This window comes from Alexandromys fortis, unplaced genomic scaffold, assembly GCF_014885135.2.
Source record: "Alexandromys fortis isolate MF-2015 unplaced genomic scaffold, M_Fortis_MF-2015_v1.1 scaffold_19, whole genome shotgun sequence".
Lineage (NCBI taxonomy): Eukaryota > Metazoa > Chordata > Mammalia > Rodentia > Cricetidae > Alexandromys > Alexandromys fortis.
Genome location: NW_026067890.1, coordinates 3,082,179 through 3,102,222, shown reverse-complemented (window position 1 = coordinate 3,102,222; position 20,044 = coordinate 3,082,179). Strand labels below are relative to the sequence as shown.

General features: G+C 40.3%; 1 protein-coding gene across 2 annotated transcripts in view; it reads right to left on the bottom strand.

Annotated features, from left to right (window-relative positions):
* Plppr5 (phospholipid phosphatase related 5) overlaps positions 1-20,044 on the bottom strand; it is a 95,035-nt gene that overhangs the window by 32,587 nt on the left and 42,404 nt on the right. For both annotated transcript variants that reach the window (XM_050138205.1, XM_050138282.1), the window contains exon 3: positions 19,110-19,360. In XM_050138205.1, coding sequence (XP_049994162.1) covers positions 19,110-19,360 — 251 coding nt within the window. The remainder of the gene's footprint in view (positions 1-19,109; positions 19,361-20,044) is intronic.

Below are 20,044 nucleotides of genomic sequence, written 5' to 3'. Positions count from 1 at the left end.
TATTTCTGTTATCTTAGAAGGGTACAAGTATCTTTTTTCCTTTTGTCTCTGTGCTTAGCATGGTGCTTGACTTAGTAATGAGTTAATCATGAAAATCATTTTAAACAGCTGAAGATGGATTAGGCTCCTAACTGCTTTACATGCATGCTATCCAATAATGCAAATAATCCCTCGTAGTTGGTACCTAACAGGGAGGCAGGAACACAGAAAGGTTAAGTCACTCATCCAAGGACTTAAGGGTAGTGAGGGATGGAGCACATGCTGAAATTCAGGCTGTTTAGTGACAAAGAAGTCCTGCTATAAAGAAATGAGTGCAGAAAACGGGGAGAGGACAGCTCTCCCTCAGTCTTATGAATGGTGTAATGCTTGAGGAATCTTCAAGTGGGAGGAGGAACAGCCCTAAGAAGAAATTGGAGGGGCTGAAAATAGCTCAAGGTGAGGGACCAAAGGCTTAATGGGTGGAGCCTGTGACCGAGTTCAGAAGGGAAAGGCAGGAAATGAGTCCACAAGGCTAAAATGTTAGGTTACAGCAGGTTCTGTGTGTCAAGTCAAGGAGCTTAGATTTTCATTAGAAAGAAAATGAGAAACTACAAAAGGGACATGAGAAATGACAAGAGTCCATTCAATTTAATAAGTTAGTAGACTTAATTGGCAAATAATGTGTCTACATTTATGGGATAGGATATGATATTTTGATGTATGCATACATTATAGAAAAATTCAAGGTTGATAATCATATCAGTCACCTCATTCATTCATCTTACTGGGCATGTACATGCGTGTGGTTATGGTTTGCCAGGAACAAAGTGCTCTGCCACTGGCCTGTAGTTTCCCAGTCTCTTTTCTGTTTTTCATTTTAATGCAGAGTCTCACTATTCTGTCTCGGCTGCCTTTGAACTTACTCTGTAGCTCACAGGAGGTAGGAACTTGTGTTCTTCCCAATGGCTTCCACCCCCAACTGAGCAGCTGGGGTCACAGGACTATGCTACAGGGCCTGCAGAGAACTTGACATTTGAAATTACCGCTTTGGCTGGAGAGGTTTCAGTTGATGGAATGTCCATACCCTGGCTGTGGTTATAAATAGAACAAATACTTAGGAGCTTGTACTGATGAGTTTGTTTTTATGTTTAAATAGGACGTGTGCTTTGTGTGTGCCCATAAATGTGACCCAGGTGAAGATCATAAGTGAACAGCGAGGTAGGGTGAGCACCACTCCTCCTATTTCTGTTCTAGAACAAGCTCTGTAGAGTGAAGCCACCGGGCATACTAGTCCAGAACTCTCTATCCCATCCGGATAGACAATTGTGGTCAGTTGCACCAAGAATTAAAACATTTGTGTCCCCATCCATGTATGCCATGGTAATCTCAAAGTAGCTACTAAGAAAAAAAATATGTAATGGATGGGTGAAATCATCATTTGAACACTGAGCTGGGTGCAACAAATTGTCATCTCAGGGTAACAATTTCTAACAACTGAGTTAAAGCAGCAGACTCTTCCTCTAGGACAGGGAGATGCGTATTTTGTCCTTTACTATAGTGTCAGCCCTTTGCACAAGGTTAGGAACACAGGACGCACAGAAGATCACTGATATTCAATAAATACTTAAAAATGCTGCTGATGAAAATTTGCATCTGGGCTGAGTTTTCATGAGAAGAAAAAAATGTAGACAGAAGTAATGAATTCCATCCTTCCTGCTTCCTGTCAATCCCTCCATCACTCCTCTATTCCCTCCCTCCTTCCTTCCCTCTCTCCCCTTGCTCTCCCTTCTTTTCCTCTTTCTTGTCCTCCTCTTCCTCTTTGTATCCCCTTCCTTCCCCTAGTCTCCTGCTCCCTTGTTCCTTCCTATGGGGCATTCCTCTGTCCTGGACAATGAGCCTGAGCTAGGCATATTGAGATGGCAAAGCCTGTCTTGCTGACCCAAAGAAGCTATTAGTGTTAGAGAAAAAAAAAAAAAAAGACAGGTACATAAGCAGATTCATTACTAGGCAGACACAGTGGCCAGCAGATAGCCTGGGCTAGATACCAAGACCCAGTTTCTAAATCAAACAAAACTTTTTTTAAAAAAATTAATCACTAAGACTAATTGAAGTATATGTCTTGGAGCCTAAATGACAGAAATGATCTGCAGAAAACAGAAGTCACAAAATCGACAGACTTTTCTAGGCCCTAAGCTTAAATATAATACCTGAGAGGGGGGACAAGAGGAGAAGGTGTAGAGGATAAGGAGGGATCGAGGCTCCCAGGAGCAGCTACCCATTCAGAGGAGGGAAAGCTAAGCAAAGCTTTTCCTGTGGGTTCTCTTAACAAGAAGTTGAAAGATGAGGCCACAGGAGAAGTCGGGAAGGATTTCAGGCAGAGGAAATACCTTTGTAGAAAGAGTCCTAAAGAGACAGTTACAAATTCATTTACCTTAAGGGCAAGTCAGGCAATACAAATGAGCCCAGCAGTTCAAACCCAGAGGCAGTCAACAGCAAAATCACTGAGCTCCCTGCCAAGGGGCTCCAGCACCATGCTGAAAATAACCAATGCTGACCAGGCCAAGGAGACCAGCGCCTCCTTGTGAACGAAGTTGTCCTTAGTTCTCACCAGTCAACACCAACACACATGAGGGAAAAGACATCAGGGATTCCTTGTCACACACATCTCAAGAGTAAGTTGACATGAGAGTTTTGATACGAGATATTATCGATTTTCAAACTGTCTTAATAAGTACAATTTTAAAACATGTTGTCCACTAAATAAATCTTCTAGTTGGACTTGGCATGCACCATTCTTTCATCTCCTGCTGAGCAAGAGCAGGGGAAACTCCCTGAAGGGCTTAGGATAAGTAATTCCGATCATTTAATACATTCCGCAACGAATCCAGTCTCTCAGGAGGATGTACGGGTATCTCTTAGATCACCTTCCGTTGTTTCTCTAGTCTTACCTCTGAACTCATTCCCCAGAATCTAAGCTTTTATCATGCTGAACTGCTTTCAGTTCACGCCAAGACACTCATCCTCTCTCTCTCTCTCTCTCTCTCTCTCTCTCTCTCTCTCTCTCTCTCTCTCTCTCTCTTTCTCTCTCTCATTTCACCTCATCTCCTTACCTCTTGTATCAATTGATAGTGTTGACCTGAATAGACATGATCAAATCGTAATCCCTGGAAGCTTTAAATAGCACCTCATTTGGAAAAAAGCATCTTTGCCTATGAAATTCAGGAGGATAGTCACCTGGCTTTTGGCTGGCTCTGCATCCTAGAGGAACTGTGTTTGAAAGAAAAGAATATATAGAAAGAAGGAAAGAAGATGCAGGGAACAGCTCCTGTGGGTGTGACTTTGTGGAGACAGGGTGAGAATTAGGCTAGAAAAGCATTTACCAGTTATTCTATTGGTAGCATTGGGTGTCTGCCCCCAGCTCCCATCTGCCCCCGGTGCTGATCTCCCTCAGATCAAAGACAGAGCCTCTTGTCTGTGATGTCTCTGACCTCCTACATGCTCAACTGCTGTTCTTTTTTAATTGACCAAAAAATAAATGTTTCAATAGCCATTTCTGGTATTTGAAAGTTAACCAATTTTACTTGTGTGGTTTTATTTTTTCAATTTTATTTATTATTATATGCATGCATGTGCTTGCATGCATTTGTGTGTGTGTGTGTGTGTGTGTGTGTGTGTGTGTGCGCGCGCACATGTGTGTGGGTGTGTGTTCATGTACCACGGACAAGTTTCAGGAGTTGTTTCTTTCCTGTGCCATGTGGGTTCCAGGGGATGAATTCAGGCCACCAGTGTTGGCAGCAAAGCACTTTTACCTGTTGGGCCATCACACCAGCTCTAGTTAGATGAGCTACTGTATTCTAATATGTGGTATTATCATTGTAAATTGACATACAAACAGAGTGATACAAAAGTCTATATAGTATGAGGCCTTTTAGAAATGTCTATTCAGACATTAAGATGACAGTGAAAGTGATTTAAAATGGCTATCAATGAAGCAGATGCAGAGATCTATAGCTAAGCACTGAATGGAGCTCCCAGAATCCAGTCAAAGGGAAGCAGGAGCAAAAAGGTCAAGACTATGATGAGGAAACCTGTAGAAACTGCTGAGCTGACTCAAGCTAGTGGGAGCTCAATGACTGCACTGACAGCTGGGGAACCTGCATAGGAATGAACTAGGCCCTCTGGATGTGGGTGAGAGTTGTGTGGGGTCACTGGCAGTGGGATCAGGATTTATTCCTAGTGTATGAACTGGCTTTTTGAAGTCCATTCCCTATGGAAGGATACCTTGCTCAGCCTAGATGCAGCGGGGAGGGAGGGGCTTGGTCCTGCCTCAATGTGAGTGACAAGCACTGTTGACTCCCTATGGGAAGACCTACAGTCTCTTAGGAGTTGATGGAACAGCAAGAGAAAGTGGGGGGAGTAGGAGGAGGAGAGGGAAGGCAAACTGGGATTTGTATGTAAAATAAAAAAGATTGTTTTAAAATAAAAATAATAAAATTAAAAACAGACAAACAAGCAAAAATGGCAATCAAGATCTGTGTCTTTAAAGAAAAAGATAATGTTTAAGAAACAATCCAAGAATGAATGAGAGACCACCAGATTAATAGGACAGCACTTGATAAAAATGTGCCTGCTGATGCAACCAAGCATCAGTCTACCAGCCAACAATAAACAAACAAAAACTAAAGCTTTATTGGGATGCCTGTGTAAACATTAGATCCCTGATTTACTTTGATACTTAAACATTTTTACCTTATATAATTTAGGAAATAAAGGATACTTTACAAAAAAAAAACCCTACTTGATTGTAAACCATATTCCAAGATTGATCTGAAATTTATAGAGGGGGTCTCAGAGCCTCTGGGGTGTGCAAGTGGCAGGGTATAGCCATGACTGGGTGTCACTTTAGGTCTGGCTACACAGCGACAACCAGGGGCACCATGTCAACACTCACTAAGGACTAGAAGACGATGATAGCAACACTCTAAGCCCAGCCTGAGTGCTTCTGAGGATAGGCCCTAAGCGAGCCCAGGCTGCATAAATGCTGAACAGACTCTGTGTGTGAGGAGTTCTACTTCAGAAGGTTACTTGAAGATGGTGAAGAATGAACAGATGGCACCTGGCCCAAGTAGACACTTTGTAGTAATTTTATTAGTAATACAATCTAGCCACGAGGGACCCTCAACTGAAGCTGCACAAATGGGAGTGACATCCTATCACCCCAAAGAGACCTTCCATTGAACTGCTCACCTTTACTATTTAATTCTGTCTATTTTAATTATGTTTGTAATAATATTGAAGGTCTAGCTGAACTACTACAGAGCTTTGTGAAATTAAAGGTGTCCAGTAAGACAAGGGTGTGGATAAGGCCAAGTGAAAAGCCCCCACAGTTCTGGTAGAAGTAAACCAGCTGAATGAGTGGGTATCATTGTAAGTCAAACCTAATGACAAGGGATATGCAGAGACCATTAAGAATTCTTAAAGACAAATTTGTGTGTGTGTGTGTGTGTACATGCACATGTGTGTGTATGTGTGTGTGAACATTTTCACAGTCTTTCTTTTTGAGCACTGTGATCTCATGCTCAATCCTTTCTACAAAGCCAGCATCACTTGAACTCTATATATGCCATGGCTACATGAGCAGCAAAGGACTGTGCTGGGAAGAACCCAAATTCTACTTGGGTAACTGCAGAGATATTTGCCACCAATAAAAGTGTCCAAGTCAAGGAACCTGGAATTTTATACTGTATGTTCTCTAGGGTTTGTCCCTCAGTTTAGCGACTGCATGGGAGGCAGTGGGATGGAGCCACTCAGAGAATATACTTGGAGAGCATGCTGAGTTTAGATCCCGACTCCAGTATATACTGACTGTAACTTGGGGTCAATTATTGATTTTCTCTGAGCCTCAGATTTGTCATTTTTAATTTAGGAGTTATGGGAGCATTCTAGTTTGGTTCACTGATACTGTGATAAAATCTTGGCCAAAAGAAACTTAGGGAGAAAAAGATTTATCTCATTTTATAAATCCTAGGTCATAACCCATCACAGAGGGATGTCAAGGCAATAATAGCTCAAGGCAGGAATTTAACCAACAGTGGTTAAATGCTACTTGTTGACTTGCTAGGCATGGGTTCCTCACTTTTTTATACAGCCTAGGTCCATTTGCCCAGGGATGGTACCACTCATAATGGGCATGACTGTTCTAGATCAAGTTAGCAAGAGAGTATATTCTTGTTTTTGGTTTTTTTTTTTTTTTTTTTTTTTTTTTTTTTTTTTTTTTTTTTTGGTTTCTCTGTGGCTTTGGAGCCTGTCCTGGCACTAGCTCTGTAGACCAGGCTGGTCTCGAACTCACAGAGATCCGTTTAAGGACTTGCTCACATGCAAATCTGATGAAGGTAATTTATCAGTTAAAATTCCTTCTTTCATGGCTTGTCTAGGTTTGTGTGAGGCTGACAAAAACTGTGCCAAATAGCATTATGGGATGGGGCTATAAGGATTAAATAAGAAACTTCATGTCCATAGCCCTGGCACACATAGTATAAGGGAGTTACTTATTTTTCAGCTCATACAAATCATACAATACATTATATTACATACAATAAATCATACAAATACATTATATTCTCTTAAGGAAAATTAAAAATCAAAAAGTGCCAAGTATTAATTAGGTCTCTTTAGAGTATAAAATGATAGTTCTGAATTGGCTTCTGTGGAGTCCAAAGTTGAGCTCTAGAGAACCCAGAGACTCAACCAGTATCAGTGACCAACCAGCCAGTATCTCTAAATTCAGCTTGGATTCATCCATGTCCTTAGGCACTCTAGGGACACCTAGGCTGATGTGGGCATAAATCCTCCCCACCAGGCAGGATCTGCAACTGTAAGACTGAAAATGATCTCAGGCAAAGTTAAAGAGATAAAGGTGTTTAGCAAGCAGATGTTGGGGGCTGTGCATCATTGTCAATGTGTATTGCCTCTACATCTCCTGGCTCTGATAGAATTGGCAGGAAAATGCAAGTGTTTGATTTATTTAAGGACCAGGAGCTATTTATTCAGAACCATTGATCCAGAGCTTCATGCAGGTACGGCCTCTTAAATCATGAGTATTTTCTTTTCTATGTTAGCAGACTTTTAGATGATAGATATATTAGAGGACTAAGTCAAAGCATCTATTTAAAACTCAGTGTTCCAAATAATAAGCACTTAATAGATGGTTGCAGTTGTTGGAGCCAATCAACATACTTTCCTTCATTTAGATTAGATTCTTCCCATGATTAGCACTAAGGTAACTCTAAAATAATGTTCTCCAGCCTTGGAGAACGTATAATTTATGTGAGGTAAGAATATACAAACAGCTACGAAACAAGGCTAATCTTAAACCCAATTAAGTCCTAAATTATGCCGGTTTCTGGACATTATAATTTACTCAGGTGCATGCTATGAGAAGGATCCATTTCAAGTGCAGGCAATAAATGTTTGTAAAAAACAAAACTTGCCAAATGTATGCCTGGTCTTCATTATTACCTCACACTCACCATCCTAAATGTTAGCTGGGTCCTGTAAGCAGCAAGATCAAATTGCCACACCACTATGGGGAAGCCGGAGTAGATGGACCATTCATGTGTGGTCAGTTTCAGTCTTCGTTCCTCACAATCAGGGCAAACAGGGAGATAAACAATCACAGTTGATTCTACACTCTGACTATGGAATCTGTCACTCTTGATTCGCCCTCTGAGTCTTCTCAGTAGAAAGCAGAAACAGTATAAATAATACTAAACCACATTGTGCCATTTTTCAGTCATCTGACTTATACTAGTCTATGAGTATGTAAACGGTTGTTCTCTGCCAGCTCTATGGTGATTAATCAGGGGGTGATATTAAGTGGAACGTTGCTTTAGGGCGAAATAATTATTGTACTTCTTCCTGAGTTAATATATGTAAGTTTCAATTAGTACATTTTATTCTATAATTGTGACTACACACTGTATTGTACCTGGAAGTTAATTCAAAGAATGCCCAGCCATCCATTTATTCATGACTTGCAGACTCGGCTATTCAGATCTGTCTAGAAAGCAGGTTGGTAAAAAAGCTGGGAATCTTCCAAGTGCTTTACAGCAACATTTAATGTCCCCAGGCCCCAGGATGTTTCATTAAAATGGCAGGTTTGATAGAAGGCAAAGCATCAGTGTGTGAACATGACAATCGAATGAAGAGGGACAATTTGTGTACTTCAATTCTTCCAATCTAGGTGACTACTTAGAGTATTCAGTTATAGCTAAAACAATGAAAAATTTTGAATACACAGCATAATATTTTCTATTGGATAAGCACAAATTTCAGTTTATATGTGAAATAATATTCTTTCATATTTATATATATTTGTATCTTCATATAACCATAACACTTATTCGATTTTTTATTAAATACTTTGATTTCAAAATATTTTAAATAGACATTTTGTGTGTGACATGACAATAGACATGAGTGTGTATATGTGTTTCTGTTTGTGTGCTGGAGATCCACATTTCATGTCTTCCTCTATTATTCTCCTTCTCATTTTTTTTTTTGAGGCAGAGTCTCCACCTTGCCAATTCAGCTAGCCTGGCCATCCAGTGAGCTCCAGGGACCCTACTGTCTTTGCTCCCACAGATCTGAGACTGCAGCTGGCACTGCTAATCCCAACCTGGTTGCTGAGAACTGAACTCAGGTCTTCAAGCTTACACCTGAGTAATTCCCTGAGCCCATTTTTATTTTCATATGTTCTTGATTTTAAAACTAAAAAATAAATAAATGATCAATAATCAATATCATCATCACACGATTATTATTTAAAGAGTTTTTATATAGAAGGGATGCTAAACATGACTTGGTTTTTTTTTAATGTCAAATATAGTAGGTATGCCTGGCGATGGTGGCGCACGCCTTTAATCCCAGCACTAGGGAGGCAGAGGCAGGCGGATCTCTGTGAGTTCGAGACCAGCCTGGTCTACAGAGCTAGTGCCAGGACAGGCTCCAAAGCCACTGAGAAACCCTGTCTCAAAAAACGAAAAACAAAACAAACAAACAAACAAAAATAGTAGGTATGACATCAAAACCAGAAAGATTAGTTACAATCAAATTAGATAAATTTTCAAAGGGGAGCTTATTATTGACAGATATTATTATCTTCTTCTTCATGTTCGAATTAGGAAATTCCTTTCACATATGCCTTCTAGATGGGAAGCAATCAGCTATCACCAAAACAAAAATCATCTGTATATGGCCTTCCCCAGTGCCCTGGTAGACAGCCTGCTGGCTTACAGTTTACATTCAGTTATTACAGTGGCTAACATGTAGGAGATACAGACCTGATGGCAGCGGGGCAGGAAGAGACTTTGACTTATGGGTGGCAGTGGTACCAGAGTGGTACAGTCACAGCATCCCTCCTCTCACTTTTCTGTGGATTGATTCTTGCTGGCCTCTATCTAGGATGTAGTGCTTCCTACTCATTCCTCGAGCCTCACATTTCAGCTTGTCCCTTTACAGCATTTGCCCAACTCAGCCTGCCTCACTCTCAATCACCTGTAATGCACAATGCGACCAGAATATAAAGGTAAACTGCATTTTGTCAGAGTATAAAGACAATGGAAATATTGTAGGCCAAGAGAATCTGAAAGTAAGTAGATACAAAAAAAAGAAGAAAAAAGAAAGAATTATTACACTTAGCAAATGGTAGAAATCGTCACCCAGAACAGCATTCACATGAATGAAGAAACGAGTTCCTAAAAATAAGGGAGGTGCCCTAGTTAGCCCCAGCAGTCAGAACAAAATGCCAAAGATTAGGTGACTTAAACAACAGAAACAGTTTTCACAGTCCAGGAATTTAGGAAGTCTACTATCTATGGTCAGGTTCTAGAAATGACAGGCACCGAATTAAAGTACAAAGACACTAAATTCACTTGGTGTGAAGATGGCCAGAGTATTGCTACATACCTCTCCAGGTCAGAGAGATAGGAAGGGAGCATTCTCGTACCTCTTCTTATAAAGGCACTGATTCCATCTTGAAGGCTTATTTTCATAACCTCATCTAATCTTAATCACCTCCAAAGGCCCCATATGGAAATATCATCGTGTTGTTGGTTAGAACAGCAATGTAGGAATCAGAAATAGGAGAGAGGAGAGAGGACACAGTTCAACCTCTATTGTAGGATTTTTTTTAAGTCTTAACTAGAATACAAATGGCCTTGGATGCATCGTATAAGATTGTGAAGGGGCAATAAGGGGCAGCTACAGAAAGTTTCTGTGCACACAGGGATGTACCTAAAACTCATGCTACTCCAGGCACCTAGCGTGGTGGAAATGGGGGGGGGGGAGTTATATTAAGAATCTTATCTTAATGAGCACCTAGAACTGTCAAGGGCAGCAATACAAAAGCACGGAATTAAAGCAGTAGGGGCACACAGGGTAAATGGGGAAAGTCTGAATTCCAGAGATAGATCAAAGGTGGAAGTAAGAATTAGTCAGACATCTGGATGTAGGGGTGTGGGAGAAGGAGGGGTTGAAAATGACTCAGATTTCGGAGCTGGATAATTGGAAGGGGAAGAATGCCAATCCCCAAGTCAGAAGATACAGTGGCAGTTGACTTTGGTTTGGGAAATTTTAGCTAGAAGGAAGTGGTGGGACACTTCCTAAACTGATATTTTTAGGAACAGACTAGCGCTCTGGAAAGAAATGAGAGCCAGTGAAAGACTTTGGGGATTCATTAGGAAAGACATAAAAGTGGGGACGAATTACCCTTGGGAAGGATCAAGAGTCTGTTCTCTGAGGCAGGGAGATGGTTTCCTGACTTCCTGACACTTCAGTAAGGCATTAGGGTGGGAGAGGAAACACATTTGGAGAGCGTAGCATTTTTAATGCCTTAAAATGAGGGAAGTTGAGATGAAAAGACTCTGTGTACTTGAGTGTAAGAAAGGAGCAGCAGGTTTATGGAAAAGAAAGCTGAGGCCAAGCATCTTTCAGAATGAGCTTTGTTAGGAGAGAGCCCCGTGACCATGTAGGGTGCTAAGATCTGGCCTTGAGTTGGGAGACAAATGGGAGAGACAAGCATCCTGTCAGAAAGAACATGACAGGCACCAAAAGGCAAGGAGAGACTGCCTTTTAAAATCTGGAGAGGCACTACCTCCTGAGAGATAGCTCAAGGTCAAAGTGAGACAGACAGACAGAGATGGAGACAGAGAGACCAGGGAAGTAACCAAAGAGAGGAAGGAAAGGAAGAGGTGGAGAGATGATGAACATAACTATAAGACATCCATGATCTCACTGAATCATGAGGTAGAAGTATAAGTTTGTCTTTCTAGAACTTTCCTTATACATGGACAAGTTATTTCATGAACTTTCCTTATACATAATTTCATTACTGAAATTAATTAGAAGTTAATTGTGTGATTGCTAGGTTTTTGTTTTGGTAGAAAGGTTATAAAACAACATGTCTCTCTGCACAGTCCACAATCTAACACACTTAAGTCCCTATGTAGAGGAAGACAACAGTAAACACACTGTATGGAAAGTTCTCTACATGGTAAGCACTTGGTAGTAATAATAATGTTTGTGCCCTAGATTGCTATAGTATTATAGAGGAACGTCTACTTTTTATTTGAAGTCCTTTATTCCTCTTTCAAGATTTTTCCCAAAATGGCATAAACAAATAGCTCACAGTAGACTATGTTCATAAGAACACAACTTTGAAGGTAATAAAACAGCAGTGGTACCAAGAAATTGCCTCCATTCAAACTGTATTTTTGGTTCAGTTTGATGGCTGAAATTAAAGTGCTGTAAGCTGTCCCTAGATATTAAGCCACTTACATGCAAATATAATTCAGGAAGGAACTCGGAAGATTGAACTTCATGCTGGAAATCTCTTGCTGGGCAATACCTTATAAAGTACCGGGAAGAAAGCTGCACAGGTTGGTTGCTTTCCAGTAAATGTAGTTGTGGGACAGAGGTTGGAAATCTAATCAGGAGAGCTGAATTCTACAGTGTGACTTGGCCCCATTGTCTGAAATCCTGTGACCACCTTCTCTGGCCAACCATTTTAACTCAGTGTAGAGAGAGAGAGCTCAGGTGTCTTCTAGGACGCAGTGCGCAGTTGTGAAATTAGGTCAAGGGTAATCATATGAAGTGCTGTTTCTCATCCAAGTCCCTTTCTAGCCACATATTGCTCATTGACTGCAGCCATGGAGTGTTGTTACAAGAAGTCTTCCTGGCTTATCACTCTCTCCACTGCTTGCACCTCCTAATTCTACCCACTTAGCAGAGCCCCACAAGGTCCTGTTTTCTTTTTGCTTCTTTGGCCTTGCATTTCATTCTGCTGCTTCTTCCCCCAACTGCACAAACCACATCCAACCTCAAGACCCAAGTGCCACTTAGATCGGAGGGATCCACCCTACCGCCTGCCCACAGTGGGCAATGTGGCACTGTCACTGCCTGACCAGCAGTTGTAATACAACTATTACTTTATTACATCCCACCCCAAGGACAGACTTACTTGCTACATATCTTAAGCGCACCTACTGCCTGCCTAAGATACTTCTAACGAGCCAGGAGAAGACTCTAAATTCTCTTAAAACTAAAAAGAGAAAAAGAAACAGAGGCACAGAAAGAAAGGAAATAACTTGATAATATTTAGGTTCAATAAAACTTTTAGTGCTTCAAGAATATTCTTTTCATCCAGGCAGTGACGACACATGCCTTGAAGACCAGCACTCAGGAGGCAGAGGCAGGCAGGTCTCTGGGAGTTTTGTTCCAGCCTGGTCTATGGATCGAGTTCCAGGTTAGCTAAGAATCTCGAAAAACAAAACAAACAAACAAACAAAAAAACAAAGAATGTCCTTTCATGGCAATACTGTCATAAAATGTTATTTTAAGATTTATAGGGTGAAAGTTTTCGGGGGCCTTGAGTACAAGCCTCAGTACCCCCTAAGGGCTCAGAATAGGATGTCTATGGCAAGGGAAGATCTAAGGGTAAAAAATTAACTTAAGTATGTTACCTCTGCATTTTTTTTCAGGCAAAGGGAAAAAGTAAAGTGAAAGGGCGTGGAGAAGAAAAAGGGGTGATCTCCATGAGGTTTCTAGTTTTTATAGACAGAGTTGGAAAATTCCATAGGCAAAGACAAAGATAATATGCATATCAAAATCACAGTAAGGGCAGGTAGAACCTGATAAAGCCGTACTGCACTATGGAACAGGGGACAGGACCCAGGAAAGAATCACGATCCAATGGGAAATACCTGACATTCCAAACCATTAAAGAAAGTTACTAAATGGCTCTTAATCCTGGACTTCATCGATTTTCTTCATCTAAATCTCTTTCGAGATAACCAGCTTTGGGGACGCACACATCTGTTTGTTAGCAAAGGTGGGACAAGCTACGCTCATACTCAGTGCCTGTCTTCTTTAGAGATATCTATGTGGTCTGTTAGCAAGCAATTTTGTGGGATTGACTCTATGTAAATTTAACGAAGAGTAATGTCGTCCCTCATGGTGTTGGGGATTGGAAAGGTCATTCCATTGCCTGTGCAGGAGAAGTTACATTGCTAAGGTGTTTGGGGGAGAAATCCCATTTTGAAGGGAAGAATCATGGCTTCACAAGGCTTTTGCAAATTTGACAGTGACTTTTCCAAAAGTGAAGTGTTCCGTAGCTCTGAAAAGTGGGTTATTCCATGTGGACATGTGTGTATACACTTCCCATGGATTAGCCTATCAGCTTTGTTAACGATGCCTAAGAAACCCCAACATATGAATGCCTATTACATACTTCTTAACTTTTGAAAAAAGTGCAGTGAATACCGTACTCACTGATAATAAGCCCACATGTTCTAAAATGTCAATGTTCTTTGCTTTCAACCAGAAATAATTCAGCTGGCAGCACTGGAGAGCTCAGACTGCTCAGAGGTTCTGATACGCTGATGACAATGCAGAGACTTCTGGGATACGAGTAAAAAGCCAGATACAATTAAAAATCCACATGTCAGTCGCAGAACATACAAATACAGGTCTTATGTCTAGAGGCCACATAAAACAAAAATATGCAGAAAAATATGCAATACTTACATTTTATCATTTACTCATTGGCTTAAGGGTTTTATCACCACCCATTTTTGCAATTTTAAGTGTGCAATTTCAAAACAGCATCATTATGCTTTTTTGTTATGAATAACTGTTTAGTGTCTGTGACCACGGTAATATGAGAGATTGTGTATTAGATAGAAAATTTTAAAACACTGAGTTCAAGGAAGAGAGTGGGGAAAGGGAGCCACTGTGACTAAAAGGGCCCATGCCAGGAAATACATTGGAACACATAGGGTATTTCACAGATGGCCTTTGTCCATTTTCTCACCAAACACTGTAACAGTGAACTGGAAGCTAACAAGAAAAGTGTCAGTCGACTAATGATGGCAGTGGTGGCATCAGTCATCAAATTCATGGTATAGCTGTTGAATTGATTGTGAGCCAAGAATTTTTTTTCTATATGTCTGAGCAGACACTTGATCAAATTTTCTCCTGTGAAATCTGAAGCCCAGGGACCTTATACATTTTAAGATTAAGTTACTCTTATGTGTGGAAGTTTAGAGGACAGCTTAGTGATGGCAGCTGGCTCTCACTGGACAAAGAAGATAGTGTGGGAGCCCACAGTATGTCTTTAAAACACATTATTTTCCCCTTAAAACATGATTTCAGATCTGTCTTATGAAACAAATGGTGGGTGTTCTCCCAGTCATGTCTCGGCACCATATGATGTGTAGTTCGCATACATGGAACCCTGTGAGATCACAAGTACAACTGCGCAGGAAGTAAGGGAAGGAGGGTGCCCATGATGGACCACTAACACCAAAGGCAGAGGAAAAGCAGTAGTCTTCCTTCCAATGATGGAAGAAACATTGTTAAATTATGTAACAACCACGAAGTCCTCCTATGGAATTATATCCACCTCTTATAGTCAAGTTGGCTGGCTCTTCTGTTTACAGGTTGTCTGTGATTTGTCTGGATAGATAGAACACCATGATGGAATGAATACCAAGGGAATCAGGAGCATAAATCTCCAGACGCCTTAAAGCTTGGGGCTTCCACCTTTTGGAAAGCTTCCCCGAGACACAATCTGGCTAGTTGGTTTACAGAAAGACCTTGTAAGAATGAGAGAATGAGAGAAGCCCAGTTATTCTCACTGCACCAACCGAGGCAAACCTCGGCTGACAACTAAGCTGAACAAGACCCAGGAGGGAAGCTATGACTCACTTATAGCTTTATAGTTGATCACCTTAGGGAATTACACAATGGGATCAAGGACCACTGGTGTAGTGACTCTAGTTTATAATTTCTTTCTTTTTTTTTTTTTTTGGCTTTTTGAGACAGAGTTTCTCTATGGTTTTTTAAGTTCTTAAAAATTGTGTGTTCAGGAATATTGCCTGCATGAATTTCTGTGCTCTGTGTGCACACCCCATGCCTACGGAGGCCAGAAGAGAACAACAGGATCATCATGGACCTGGAGTTACAGGTGGTTGTGAGTCACCAAGTAGGTGCTGAGAATCAAACCTGGATCCTTCACAAGAGCAGCCAACGTTCTTAACCACTGAACCATCTTTCCAATCTTTCTATTATTATCATGTTTTATTACAAGAAAAAATAAGGTCAGATTTGAAATTGACCAAGAGATACGAGGACATGTTTTTCTATTTCAAAAATTTATAGGATTAACTGGAATTCAAACATGATTTTTCATTCTCAACATTGAAAGATTTTTCCTTTGCTTTTAATTTGAGAACTCACTCTTCAAGGCATATGAAAATATCACGAAACTAAATTTAAATATTATTCTAATATGGCTTAACACTGAATTAGAAATTTGAGAGTTGAGGGTTAAATAGCATTTAGATTATTCCCTCAACCGAGGAAACTAATAGCATTTGTAAAAATAGGATTAGGGATTTTTTTCCCCCTTAAACTTCTCAGCAAAGCAAAAGAAATATCTACAATCAAATTATCCCCAAAGCCTTAATTAAAGTCAGATCCTTAAGGAGAGTTCAAATTCCTTGGGTTTATGCTAAACCACACAGAGAAGCACACAAACAAATATTTCTCAGTTCATTTTCAAATACTTCATACTAACATCCTTTTATTCTTATGAGCCCACATGTTCATGGCCTAACATTAAATAAACATGTCTCTACACACCAGCATGAGATCATTTCCATAAAGAATACTGCTTGTTAGGCATTCTTTCCTATATGTCCTCTTATCGAAATTCTGGCAAGCATTCCATGAGACTTAATTAATTTGAAATATCCAACCTTTCCATTATGAAGTTTTTTCCCAAGGTGTCACTAGCGAATCTGGGGCAAAATACATTTGTACATAAGTTCAAATATAATGGTAAAAGCTGACTGGAAATCCTGTATTTGCAGCAGAAGTTATATTCGGGTTGCCATAGCAGCCACCCACGTTCTCTCTCACACACAAAGGGGTGGTGAGGAAAAGAGAAGAAAGCAGTTAGCAGAGAACAGAATCTATTGTTGCAAAGACAGAGGTACCCGTCAATGTAATTACAAGCAGGGATCCTAATTCTTAGTCTGAACAGCATTTAATGATAGAAGATTCCTTAGCACCGGGCTACTCTCTAATCTCATCACCGTCGGCGCCCCCAGCTTTAAACTGTACTGGATGGTGAAATAATGTAGGAAGAAGAGAGCTGTTGGCTAACCATGAACACATGAGCTATCAAAATGTAAAGTTCCCCTATCTAAGGCATCTTGAAGACCATTATCACCAAAAAAAATTTATGGGTCAATAGATTTGAACAAAGGACATCACTTTCTCAGTATCTCTGACTATAAAAGGGTAGAATGAGTACATACAGCTACAAAGTGTTACGCACATTTTTAAAAATTATTGCACTTAGTAGATTATTAAATATAAATAATTATTAATAGATGTTGATATGTATTATCATTAAAAATTAGTTTAGTAATACGTGAGTAAAGGTGCAGCCTGAACCACAGGAAGTGCCCGAGAGATGTTTGCTACGGTCATTATAATTAATTATTATTAGCACATTACTTTTTATGGCTAGAACAGTGCAGTGTACAAAGCCTTTCCAGAAGAAAGGCTTGCAGGTGTTCAGCAGAAGAGAGCTAAGATAAAACGTGAAGATTCTTTTAGAACATAAGAGGCTGATGCGCTGTCCCATAGCCATGTATTTGAAGGACTATTTAGGATACTAAAAGGCTAAGCATTTTATTCTAGTTGCACGTTCATCACCGGGGACAAAGGCTGGTTACACAGCGAAATCTAACTTCTATTAGTGCTAAAAGAGGGTACCATATCTGGCTTCAGAAAGCCCTATGCAATTTCCCTTCCATCGTTTGTTTGATCACATATTCATGTGCAGATATATTTAGAGTCTCTACACAAATATAAAAATTCAGCATCAGATTTAGCTGAAGGCATAGATGAGAGATTGCCTTATGCCTTCTGATTCACTCATTTCAAACCTTCCCCGTGTGACTGAGTACTGCATATCCTAGCGGGAGGAGCCTGTAGTCTCGCAACGGGGTGAATAGGAAAGAATATGTGTGTTCACACATTCCGTTCAGTGGCAAGAGGTACCTTTCCTGCATAGGAGAATGCAAAGCTGATCGACTAAGGAAATTGAAGAATTCGAGGAACATCCAGATTTGGGGGGACAGAGTGAAAAGGCAAGAAGGAAATCCTGACGAACATTTCACAGCAATCAGCAGGAAGTGGCGGCAAAACAATAGGATAAGCTTCACTTCCGGGCAGTGAGGGGTACAATTATCACGGCTTATAAGCTTTCGAAAGTCCCAGTCCAGACACGTAAGAAGCTAAAGTGAACTGATTGCCAAAAGTTTGTAGCCAGCTTAGGCTGCATAGTCGATTCTAGACCCATCGGGAAACAAGCAGCAATCCTACCTTTAAAAACTGAGCATCAACAACAGCAAACTCCTTCAAGTCTGTTCTTTGTGACCTCTAGATTTCCCTTGCACTGGAAATGCTATGAACATTGGTACTACTTAGTAATCTTTATTTCCAGTCTTAGAGAGACGTATATTACTACCTAACACTCGAGACTCTCTCTGCTTTCAGGGGTAGCCTGATGTGATTGCATTAGAAACACTCCCACCGTCAAAGAGCTTCTGGAGTATAAAAATAATCCCGAGTTTTCCCGAGTTACTAGAAATAATTGAATATGGTTTCAGACTGGGCCGGATTTTTATTTTTTATTATTTTACAAACCTTTTTCTTGATAAGGTGAAACCAGAAAGGAATAGATTTGGGAGCCACTGAGAAGAAGAGGCTCCGAAGATATGTATGTCCTTTGTGTTTCTCGCCACGTTTTATGGTCCAGCCCACAGAAAACAAGTTTGGAGTTCAAGCCCACAACTCCAACCTCCTGGTGAAGCTGAGAAAGCTGATGGCTTGCACGCTGGGGGCAAGCTCTCCTTGCCAAGGCTGCCCTTTTCTCCTTCCCTGCGCTCAGTAACCCAAATCAGCTGTGGCTGCTCATCCCCACTCCAAGGTCTTAGGATGCCTCTACTCAGAGCCTGGCTCCTCTCACCAAAACGATGGCAAATACTGAAGAATAAAAGGACAACGTAATTTCTAAAGATATTTTGGTTAGTTCGGTGAGGAAAGATCAGAATACCGATTGAGACTTTATGAGGATGTAATTACCAGTAACAGAAGAGCTTTCTAAAATAAGAGTCCCTTCTTTCCCAGGGCCAGGCAGTCAGAGAGCTTGAGTAGGCAGCCAGGAGCCCAGACAGTTCTCTAAATTATGCTATTAGAACTTAGTGGGGAATGCTACAGAACAAATTTGTTTCCGTTAAGTCTTATTAAGTATAAAGGCGAATATATTTACAAACAGAAATTCTAATCGCAACATTTTTTAATGTAATCAGCTACCCACACATGACCTCAAGAGAACCAGCTGCATTAAGATTGTTCACAGTACAACCAGCAATCGTTAAGAATAGATTGAATATCAGCTTTCTCTAGTCAACCCTCATTACAGCGCAGGAAAGAATTTCATACTTGGAAAAGGGAAAAGACATCCCAAGCAATAGGCATTGTTGATCATTCCTTACCGTCAGATACATGGCAGCATAGACGCTGAGGGCAGCTTCTTTGGATGGGAAGGTTTTCCTTGCTCGCATGATGAGATCTGGGTTGCCTGTGCACGCTTCCTCCCCACTAATGAACTGTGTGTACTGTTGACACCCGAGAGCTGTGTAATTGGGCTTACACAAGGCCAGAAAGTGTGGAGCCAGGTTGCCTGTGACCACTTGCCCAGCATTTACAAAGATATCTGTAGCAAACAGTCCAAACGTATAAATTCCTGGAGAAGAAAGAAAACAAACAGTGTTAGCTTTCTTCTTTAATTAAAAAGTATTCTATAACAATTCAATATAAAAATATTTTAGTAACTATAACACATTCCATACATGCACATAATCAGTTCTTTTCATTTTACATATTCCCTAGTTTCTTCCTTGACTAAGTTAGGGTTTTAAATTATTTAACATATTGAGCTTTCTTTCACTGGCTACATTTTCATGCATAGTATGTTTGTGAGACATAAGATAAAAGAAGAAATTAAGTTCTGAGATTTGGGTGATGTAGGTTTTGAAACAAAGAGATAGACCCCTAAGAGGGTGCAGTGGATCTTGTTCTACTGATGTTAGCAATCTCTATTTTTTTTCCTTTTTTGAATCTTTTATCACACTAAAGCACACATAAAGCAAAGTTTTGTTTATAGCAAATCTTGTCATCAACAAAATGATATGCAAAAAACGTAACCTTCAAAGATATGGTTATGATGGGAAGAAATGCACTGGTTTCTAATTTGAGGTAGTAAAATTCACTAGAATTTTCATTTTATTTTGATTATTTTCAAGGCTTATTTATTTTATATGGCATGTATGTGTTCATCCGAGTGTATATTTGTGTACCACATTTGTGCAGGTTTCCATGGAGATCAGAAGAGAGCATTTCAGATCTCCTAGAGCTGGACTTATGGGTG